This window comes from Rhipicephalus sanguineus, chromosome 4, assembly GCF_013339695.2.
Source record: "Rhipicephalus sanguineus isolate Rsan-2018 chromosome 4, BIME_Rsan_1.4, whole genome shotgun sequence".
Taxonomy (NCBI): Eukaryota; Metazoa; Arthropoda; class Arachnida; order Ixodida; family Ixodidae; genus Rhipicephalus; species Rhipicephalus sanguineus.
The window spans coordinates 141,510,239-141,520,685 of NC_051179.1; the positions used below are offsets into that span (position 1 = coordinate 141,510,239).

General features: G+C 48.5%; 1 protein-coding gene across 9 annotated transcripts in view; it reads left to right on the forward strand.

Moving 5' to 3' along the window:
* LOC119390758 (monocarboxylate transporter 12) overlaps positions 1-5,139 on the forward strand; it is a 42,725-nt gene extending 37,586 nt beyond the window's left edge. For all 9 annotated transcript variants that reach the window (XM_037658447.2, XM_037658448.2, XM_049414918.1 and 6 more), the window contains 2 exons: positions 104-1,093; positions 4,941-5,139. In XM_037658447.2, the coding sequence (XP_037514375.1) occupies positions 104-1,093; positions 4,941-5,110 (1,160 nt within the window). In that variant the 3' untranslated portion in view covers positions 5,111-5,139. The remainder of the gene's footprint in view (positions 1-103; positions 1,094-4,940) is intronic.
* Positions 5,140-10,447: the final 5,308 nt, after the last annotated feature.

Here is a 10,447-nt window from a genome sequence, read left to right on the forward strand (position 1 = left end):
ATGCAAACGGCACGTGCATGCGAATGTAAGCGCCACATGCATGTCGGTGTTACCACATTTGCTACTGTCACTCGTGTAACACATACTTCCCTCCCCTGCCCAGGCTTCGGTGTAGGAGTCGTTGCGACCATGCTGCAAGTCATCATAAGCATGTACTTCAAGCGGTACCGAGGCACCGCTCACGGCATCATGTTTGCCGGCTCCACAGCGGGCGCCTTCTTCTACCCGCAGCTACTGCTCTTTCTGAGAAGCACGTATGGCTTCCGCGGAAGCCTGCTCATCTTTGGTGCCATCCTGTTGCACATGTTCGCCTTCAGCCTCGCGCTTCGCGAACCCTCTTGGGTATCTACCGAGAGGCTCGAAAAGAAGCGACCCACAGTGGCAAGTCTGCCGACGTTCCCAGCTACCGAACTCGAAGCCCGAGGCCCGTCGAAGCTACGTCGAGCATCGTGTCCTGCATTTGTAATGGAGTCTCGGCGCTCCATTGAAGCAAGTCCATCGTCGTTTCCAGCCAGGAAAGTGGAAGCCCAACGTCCGGCAGAAGTAGGACGACCATCGCTTCTCGCTGCTCAACTGGAAAGAGACACGACGACAGTGGCGGTGTCTACCTCTCAGGCTGTGCTGCAAAGTGTGCGCGAGGTGTTTAGGTGCACCATGTTCTATGCGCTCATTGTAACCTGGCTAGTACTCAGTTACAACGTCGATATCTTCTTCTCCACAATAGTTGACCTTGCTTTGGACAAAGGTGTAAGCATGCGCGACGCTGTAGCCCTCATACCCTACTACTCAATCACGGACCTGGTGGGAAGGGTCTTCTTGCCGCTGCTAGCAGATCGAAAGTACGTGCGGCGTACAAACCTCATGGTGATAAACTACCTCCTCTTGGGAGCGACCGTGGTGTCGCTACCGTTCACCGACAGTTACGGCGCACTGGTGGGCGCGTCGCTGTGTATCGCTATGTTCATAGGGTGCGGAATGACGATGCACAGCGTTCTGATGGCGGACTATTTGGGCCTCGAGCGGCTGGCCGTGGGGTACAGCATTATGGGTGCCATCTGTGGACCACTGCTCATGGGGAAGCCTCCGGTTGTAGGTGAGCGCTCTACATTAAGTAACAAACTGCTGGCATTAACGTGCAGCATAACTTTGTTCAGAAGTCGTAGCAATGCAGTTCAAATGTTAGGTGAGGATAGCACCGTAATTCCGGAATGCACTGTACCACCCCAATATACCGTCGTGGTCCTTTGTGCCCTGCCTGATCTTATGAAACTCGTTCACACGTTTTCGTTTTTCAAAGCCGGCCATTTTATCTTTCACTGTAAGATGAGCTGCCGCTCTTCCCGCTTACATAGTCATTGTACAAGATGGGTATACACCAACGACTCCTAGCTTATCGATTGTATGCTAATATACTATTATTCGGTATGTGACGCAATAATGCTAGAACTACGAAGCGAGCAGGCTGACAACTACAGCCGAAAAAGACATAACGTCTCGCTACTATTTAGGGAGGAGAGAAGTGGAACTGAACTTGATAATAGAAAGAAATGAAGATGAGGCAAGGAAAGAAACAGATTGCATGCGAGAAGAATTAAATGCACAAATGAAAGTGCCTGGAAGAACTTTGTTGCATTGTTTCAAGGCGCAGAGAAAGAGTTTTTTTTTCTGCAATAATCATAGCTAGCGCCGCCGCCATAATTTATTCTGTCCTGCTAAAGTTTTTCTCAGCGTTAATGCCGTGCACTTACTGATTTCAAAGAAATAGTGATAAATGAAAGTGCTTCCCAGTTGTGCACAATAAGTCAGAGCTTAGTGTTCCCACCTAGCATCGCCTGGGATGTTTGTATTAGTTGATTCAATAAAACAAAGGTAATTCATCGAGAGGTGAGATCGGATCGCGTGAGCGCCTTATAGACAAGTAGAACGCACTGTGGATCAGTCATTATATTCTTTGTGCATAGCTTCTAGGTCAAACGAACCTGCCTTGTCGTGGAGGTCACTGTTCGCCTGTAATTGAGCTACCATTGCACAGTTAGATTAGGATAACCTATTAGATACAGTTATTCACATGACTTCTTCAAAATCTGCATATGGGCCGTGAATATGTACGGTTCCCGACGACTCCATATCAGAAACATCTGCCGTATGACCACTATGGGGCGTAATGTTTTAACAGCGTTCGAAATGTCTTCACATAGAATACATCTGGCCATAATATCCCTCATATTTTGCTAAACGCAGTACTTTGCGATGTAACCTTTTTTTTCCCAATTGTTCTTCTTCGTACGGCCGTCTTTCATTCAGCGATGTTGTCACGGACAGACGGAAGTTTACTTGAACCTGCTAACGCGGTGTCCTTTTGTGTTGTTTCTGAATACCAATCTATAAAATATGATACATTCTGCAGATATGAGAACCACCGTCGAATTTTGACAATTTAACTTATATACATTGTTGAAATGCATGGTAAACATAGAGCTCAACGTTTCGAGCTGTTCTTATTGTTTAAACGCACTCTTTACTATGAACAACGAAGTAGTCCAAAACTGAAGCAACTGAATTAAATTCTGTAGTTTTTCACGCCGTGCAGCAGTGTTATGGTTAGGCGCGCCTGAACGAACAAACTTTTTAACGCAGGACTGTCTAACTTGCCCTGCATTAATAGTTAGTGATACAGTAAATGCTCGTTAATTCGAACCCGAAGGGGACTATAAAATGATTCGAATTAAGCCGAGTTCGAATTAGCGGGCGGGCGCTAGAATGAACGCACATCGCGCGTCATTGCGCGGGCGGAGCCCGAAGAAGCAACCCCTGGACTCATTACTGTGAATTAGGCGCTAATACACGTCTGTGGCAGGTGATTTCGTAAAATGGGTTCATGGAGTTCTTACGGCGAATAGAAATTAATTGATCAGTCAGGGATTCGCCAGATAGAAGCACCGACATGCTCTCATGTGGGAAGTGAGTCTTAAAGGGACACTAAAGAGAAACAATGATTTGGTTTAGATTGATAAAGTGTGCTCGGAGAACTCTTGTGTAGTTTATTTCACCACCACAGGTTTATTATTAGAGGAGAAAACCAAGTTAAAAGTTTCATTTTTAAATTTCGCGCCGAAGTTTGTAATTCGTGACTTAAACGATTTCAAAGAGCATTTAAGGTATTTTGGCGCCACTGGCTCGACGAAATTTCCACAAACTCGTTATGTCAAGTCTCTGGCCCCCTCAGAGAACAATGTAATTTGATTTAACCGAGTAGAAACTACGTGGGCCCAAGCAGGCGCCGTCAAAAATATGTGACGTCACGGAAAATGGTGCGGGAATTCCAAGGTGGCGTCGCCACCTGTATTTTCTTTTTGCGCGTTTTCTCGCTTATTAAGCGTCTTCGCGCAGAAAGCGTGGTGTTTTTGGTATCGTGGAAGTCTACTTTACTAATGCGAGAAAAATTGTTTTGCCGTTTAGTGACTTTAATGTCGAAATATATGACGATATTTACGCTCCAAAAACACGTTTATTTGCACGGCGGCGATAATGCAATCAAGATTGAAAGTATTCAATAATTTGCATTCGCTTGTGTTTCTTCTGTCGTGACTCCGTGAGCATGATTTTTCGTTTGCCCAAGAGCTGAAACGCGGCTTCCGAATTCTCATCTGCTGAGAGATGCTACTGTTTCGTTGCTTTGCATCTCTGGTAAATTTGGTTTGGCTTGGTTTTGCAACACATTCTGATCACTCTGGGCTGACGTCTGCGAGGAGCAATGAAAACCAAGGGCTCCCAGTTCGAATTAACCGCGTTCGAATTATCGGGAGCATTCCCCCATAGAAATACATGGGCCTGTGCCGGTACTACGGTGTCAGTTCCAATTAACTGTAAGTTCGAATTAACCGAGTTCGACTTAACAAGCTTTTACCGTATTTGGTTTGCGTTTCGCCCGTTAAGCTGTGACAGCTGTGGCCGGGCCCTAACACGTGGCCTCGAGCCCACCAGCGCTGTAATGTCTCGATACTGAGCTACTATGGCGATTACGATCGGAAAGTCAAGGAAGTTGTTTAGAAGTTCTACGAACTACGTGATAACACCGAGAAACTCTAGAATGAAAGGTTGTTATCCAATGCAATTTGATTAAGTGCCGCTCAGAATTGTGCATTTTATCAATTCTCTTCACGCTGCTCCGTGCACCGTGATCGCAAGTTCGTTCAAGCCTTTTCGGGATCTGGCACATAAGTGGTGCTACTGCTGCTTGTTTACAGAAGATAAGTTCCAAATTAGGCATAATCTGTGTGCTAGTCTACATGCATCAGTTGCTCAAAAGCTCGACGCTTCAGAGCACACAAGTTTATTTCTATGAGAATGCTCGAATGCACGGTTTAAATAGAGAATTAACCAGCGCTGTTCACAATGACCGTTGCCCCAATACTGAACAACATAGAGTTCATTTGAATGACTATTCTGGCATTTCTATTTCACAATATTGATACTAAACTGATAGAAAGGGCATATTTTAATTTTTATTATTATAATTCTTTCGAGCATCCTTAGTTCTTAACGAGAACTTAGAAGTTTCAGAGAAAAAAAAAAAGCATTCAAACGATAGAGATAACCGATAGTCTTAATTTACTATATGATAGTCATTTCTTGCAAGTTTTGTTGCACGTTTCTTTCTTTATGGCTAGATTTCTTGCAGTCCGCATTTTAAAAAACTTAAATTTCATGGTTGCTTTACATGCCAGGAACATACACGGTACCCTGTGTCCTCGCCATGTTCTTCTTGACCAATTTCATTTTGTTGCCACAATAATCAAAATCAGGCGACCCCAGGCTAATAAGTGTGCGTAGTGGAGCCGCACGCTGTTGCATGAACAAATTCAGGCGTATGAGGCTTCACGCAGTGGAATAGTCCTGCCTCTAAGAAAACTCTCGTGACTCCTTTTCTTGTTTCGCAGGTTTCTTCAGGGACAATCTCGGCTCGTACGATGCAATGTTCTGGCTTCTGGGAAGCCTGTGTGTTTTGATCGGCCTACTTTGGATGATGGTGTCATGGTTTGAAAGGAAGAAAGTTCGCAATTGGGAACTTGACATTGCGAGAAACATGCCGTGCACATTTCATATGTGAAGACTGAAGCCTCCGAGAACAACATATTTCTCTAAGAAATAAAAGAGAATTACCGGACACAAAGTATTGAATTCTAAGGCTTGACCTCTGGCCGTTTATTTAGAGTGTTTAGTGTGGAAACATTTTACAGGCCGACTCATTTGCGCCCCGTTCGTGTCTGTCTGTAAAACGTTTTCGCGATACAAACGCTAAATAAGTCATACATCTTGCATGCGGCGATCTTACAACTTGTCTTGTCTTCGAGCTAATGCAGCTTGTTGGAGAAGCACGCTCGCGCAGGTGGTCAATTACAGGAATGAAGGTGCCATTTTCGCGTCTGCTTGCCAAGGTGCCGCAGCGCTAGTTGGTGGCGAAAGTATAGAGTAAATGTTTTCTTGGAGGGAGATGATTCGGGCAGCTATGCAGGACAGGTGGCGCCAGCAGCACTGCTTTGTGTAGAATTGCTGTGTACAGTAGTAAAATTATGCAATAGTTTTGTTGGTATGCAGCTAGCAAGGCTAAAAGTTGATCTTGCAGTCGCTGTAACCAAGGTGAGGTCGTATGATCTGCCTCAATGATACCACAAGGCGCCAGCCAAGTAGACGTCCCTAGAGCACTGCACGGGCCGCGATTCTCGGCCAGAGCCCGGCACTCCTTGAAGTTTACCCGCCCGAACCCAGCCCGCTGACTCAAAAGCGAGACCCGGGCCCGGCCCGTACCCGAGAAAAACTTTCACCTACCCGGCCCAGCCCGGCCCGACCTCCAATCGGGCCCGACAGGGGCCCGAGCCAGTAATCTAGGTGGTGTTGCCCGAATGTGGAATCAACATCAAGGCGTTTTGAGTAGCTAATATCTACGTTTTATTGGCGCATTCTACGCTAATATTCTTCAATCTGCGGTAATTCCTTGTACAACATACTGAGTGCGATGAACGGTTATTTGGTAGCGGTATACTGTGCATATTTTTCTACAAATACGATAAGAATTATCAAGAGCGGTTGATAGCAGATATCGTAGCAAGAAAAGTGATTTGCAGCATGAGTTCACTTTCAACAGGAAGCGCAGTAAGAACAGAGAAAACATAAAACAGAACGCTATCTTCACTTTGTTTTTATTGCTCTCTCAATTGAAATTTAAAGCATGCTCTACCATCAAACCCAGCCGTGCACCCTTCTGGGTATGTAGCACCTCTCTTCAGCACTAGCACCTTGCCAGGCAATAGGAATGCAGAATATTGCCAAATGTATTACCTTTGTTGTAAATATGCTGACAGATAAACGTTATAACGAACTCCGTGCACCTAGTGTACTTTCTGAAAATACGCACCAACAGCCGAGAGAACGAAAAAAAAAACTATTTGTTATAGTACTATTTCCATATATCATATCACTGCTAGTATTATGAGGTCTTGGTAGGGCAGACGTTTATTTGGCCCGAAGACCCGGCAGCGAACAGGCACGATCAGCCCACACTGGTGATGATGATACACGACGAAGATGAGGATGCATAACCAAATGCATCATGATGGTGATAATGTACACATGAAGAAGATGTGCATAATAAATGCCCACACTAATTCCCCCCACGTGAAAGCGGCCAGCCTGGCCGCTGGAGGTCAAGGAGAGGAGGAACGTCGTATGAAGGGCTTGATGCGGGAGACGTGGACAATCTCGGTAGTACGGTAACGGCGGTCTGCTGGGGTTACAAGTGGCGTCACGCGATAATTCACAGGTGAAGTCTGTTCCAGAACTGTGTACGGCCCGATAAACCGTGGCTGAAACTTCTCACACAAACCAGGTGTGCGAAGAGGCGTCAAGAGCAGGACCTCGTCACCGGGTCGGAAAGAGACAGCACGATGCGCTTCATCATAAACAATCTTCCTGTCTTGCTGTCTGGCTTCGGTATTCAGGCGAGCACGCTGGCGGCACTGGGCGAGTCGTGAAACGTATTCCTCGGCAGAGGATGGCGACGGATTTACGTTGGAGGTAAAGAAAGAAACGTCCAGAAGGGAAGTAGGGGAACGTCCGTAAACCAGGTAAAACGGTGAATAGCCGGTTGTCCGCTGAATGGCTGTGTTATAGGCCAAAGCGACGAATGGTAAAATCGCGTCCCAGTTTTTGTGGTCTGGTTGAATATAGGCGGAGATCATATCAGCAAGTGTGCGATGAAATCGCTCGGTCAGGCCGTTAGTCTGAGGATGGTAGCTGGAAGCGGTCTTGTGAGTGGTGCCGGAGGATCGGAGAAGTTCGTTCAATAGTTGAGAGAGGAAAGCCTTTCCACGGTCACTGATCAGAACACGCGGAGCGCCATGGCGGAGTATAATGGCTTGGAGAACGAAATCGGCAACTTCAGAAGCAGAACCAGTAGCCACAGAAGATGTCTCAGCGTAGCGGGTCAAATGGTCCACAGCTGTCACGATCCATCGTTTGCCGGCGGCAGTGACTGGAAGGGGGCCGAAAAGATCGACACCTACAACTTCAAATGGTGTCGCGGGACACGGAAGAGGCTGCAGTTTACCGGCAGGACCAGATGTTGGGAGTTTTCGACTCTGACAGATAGTGCAGGACCCGACGTACCTGGCTACGCTAGTAGTAATGCCAGGCCAGTAAAAACGACTTCTAAGGCGGTCGTAGGTTTTATGAAAACCGAGATGACCTGCAGTCGGATCATCGTGGAAGGCTGTGAGGACGTGAGAGCGGAGGGAGCGAGGTAGAACGGCCACCCAGCGCTGACCGTCAGGATGGTAAATTCGGCGGTACAGCACGGAGTTGTCGAGCTTAAATTGCGAGAGTTGGCGACGTAGCCGCGCGTTAAGTGGACAGGAAGTTCCAGAGAGATGGCCCATGATCCGTCGACAGTACGGGTCAGCTAGCTGGCGAGAGGCAAATTCTTGGTCGTTGTCCGGAGGCAGGTGGTCTATAGAGGCCAGAGAGGGGACCGATGTAAAAGTGGGCTCGCAGTGTTTAGTATGTGAGGCGGTTGCGGAAGCGCTGAGCGGGGCCGCAGGTAGCGGGCAGCGAGAGAGAGCGTCGGCGTCTTGATGTTTTTTGCCACACTTGTAGATGATATCGAACTCATACTCCTGAAGACGCAGAATCCAGCGACCGAGGCGTCCCGATAAGTTCTTGAGTGTGGAAAGCCAACATAACGCGTGGTGGTCAGTAACAATAGTAAATGACGGCCGTGCAGATAGGGACGAAACTTCTGCACCGACCAGATGACGGCCAGACATTCCTGCTCGGTGATCGTGTAGTTCCTCTCGGCTGGAGAGAGTACGCGGCTGGCGTATGCAACGACTCGCTCTCGCGAAGAGTTGTCGCGCTGCAGAAGAACGGCGCCTAAACCGCGGCCGCTAGCGTCTGTGTGCAGGAGAGTCGGAGCAGCCTCGTCAAAATGGGAAAGAACAGGATCGGTCGTGAGGGCATCCTTCAACATGTCAAAAGCAGACTCACATTCCTGAGACCACTCAAAGGGCGTACCGGAGACAAGTAGCTTGTGTAGTGGTGCAGCTATGGAGGCAAAGTTTCGTATAAATCGACGAAAGTAAGACGCGAGGCCAAGGAAACTTCGCAAGTCTTTAGGTTTCTCAGGCGAGGAAAGCGAAGCACCGCAGCGGTTTTGTCGGGGTCAGGGCGTATTCCGTCCTTGCTCACGACATGACCGAGGACTTTAATGGACTTGCTGGCGAAATGGCATTTCTTGGTGTTAATTTGAAGACCAGCGCCCGCAAGGCACGTCAGAACTTCATCCAAGCGTTGCAGGTGTTGAGAAAACGTTGATGAAAAGACAACAATGTCATCTAGGTAGCACAGGCAAGTCTTCCATTTCAGGCCACGCAGCACGGTGTCAATCATACGCTCAAAAGTCGCGGGTGCGTTGCATAGCCCGAAAGGCATCACGTTGAACTCATATAGGCCGTCCGGAGTGGCAAACGCTGTTTTTTCTTTGTCATCTTCGTGCATGGGGATTTGCCAGTAGCCGGAACGCAAGTCGAGGCTCGAAAAGTATTCCGCGCCTTGTAGGGAATCAAGGGCGTCGTCAATCCGTGGCATAGGGTATACGTCCTTCCTAGTGATCTTATTGAGCGCCCGGTAATCGACGCAAAAGCGTACTGAACCATCCTTTTTCCGCACCAGAACAACGGGAGACGACCAAGGGCTGGCTGAGGGGCGGATTATGTCCCGTTGCAGCATGTCGGCTACGTTTTCTTCGATGATTTTTCGCTCGGCTAGAGACACGCGGTACGGGCGGCGGTGCACAATCGATGTTCCGTCGGTCTGAATGCGATGTGCTGCAGCGGTAGTTTGGCCCAAGGTGGACGAATAGGCATCGAAAGAGGTTGCGTGCTTGTTCAACAAAGCAACCAGCTGCTGCTTCTGCGAATCTGTCAAGTCACTGCTGATGACTGCTGTAAGGGCGGAGGAAGAAGTACGATCAGCAGTAGAGTGGCCTTTGGAGCAGACAGGCGTAAGGGGCACGACGCATACAGGCTCCGGATCGGCAACGCAGGCTACCGTGGTGCCCCGCGGAAGTAAAATCTTTTCCGATGTTGCGTTCGTGGCGGCGACGAGAGCTGAACCATTGTGGAAGCGAACGACACCCGATGCAAGAGCTATGCCTTTACTAAGGCAGCGGGGTGACGGGGTGACCAACACGTCACCAGAGTCGACGTCGTTGGACACAACCGTTACGATTCGCTGTTCACGTGGTGGCAGCTCGGTATCTGTAGCAGCGACGAGGCGAAGTGGCTTGTAGATGTCGTCGCCGAGCGAGTAGTCTGTGCCGGTAAGGTGGACGACACGTTGGCCACAACAAATAGCCGCGGAAGCAGACGACAGAAAATCCCATCCTAAAATGAGTTGGTGAGAGCACGGGTACAGCACAGCGAACTCTATGTGGTGAAGAATGTCATCGATTAGTACGCGGGCAGTACACAGAGCGGAAGGGCGAATTGTGTTCCCCTGGGCTGCAACCAGTGTAGGTCCATCGTAAGGCGTCATCACTTTCCTGAGACGGGCACACAAATCAGCACGAAGAACAGAAAACGTAGCACCAGTGTCCACCAAGGCATCGACGTGCACTCCTTCAACTATTACAGAAATCATATTGCAAGGGCGTGCTGGAGGAATTTCAGTCCTGTGTGTGAATGCAGTTTTTCCTCCAAAAACTGCATCGCTTAGTTTTCCGGACGGTGGTCAGAGGTGAGGGAGGCAGGCCGAAGCGGAGACGAGGAGCGACGGAAGGGCGAAGGTGAACGGCGTCTGGTTGGCCGATAACTATTGCGCACTTCACTCGATGCGGGCGGAGATGGTGATCGACGTGGAGGTGAAGAATAACGGCGGCCTTGGTAAAAGGCTC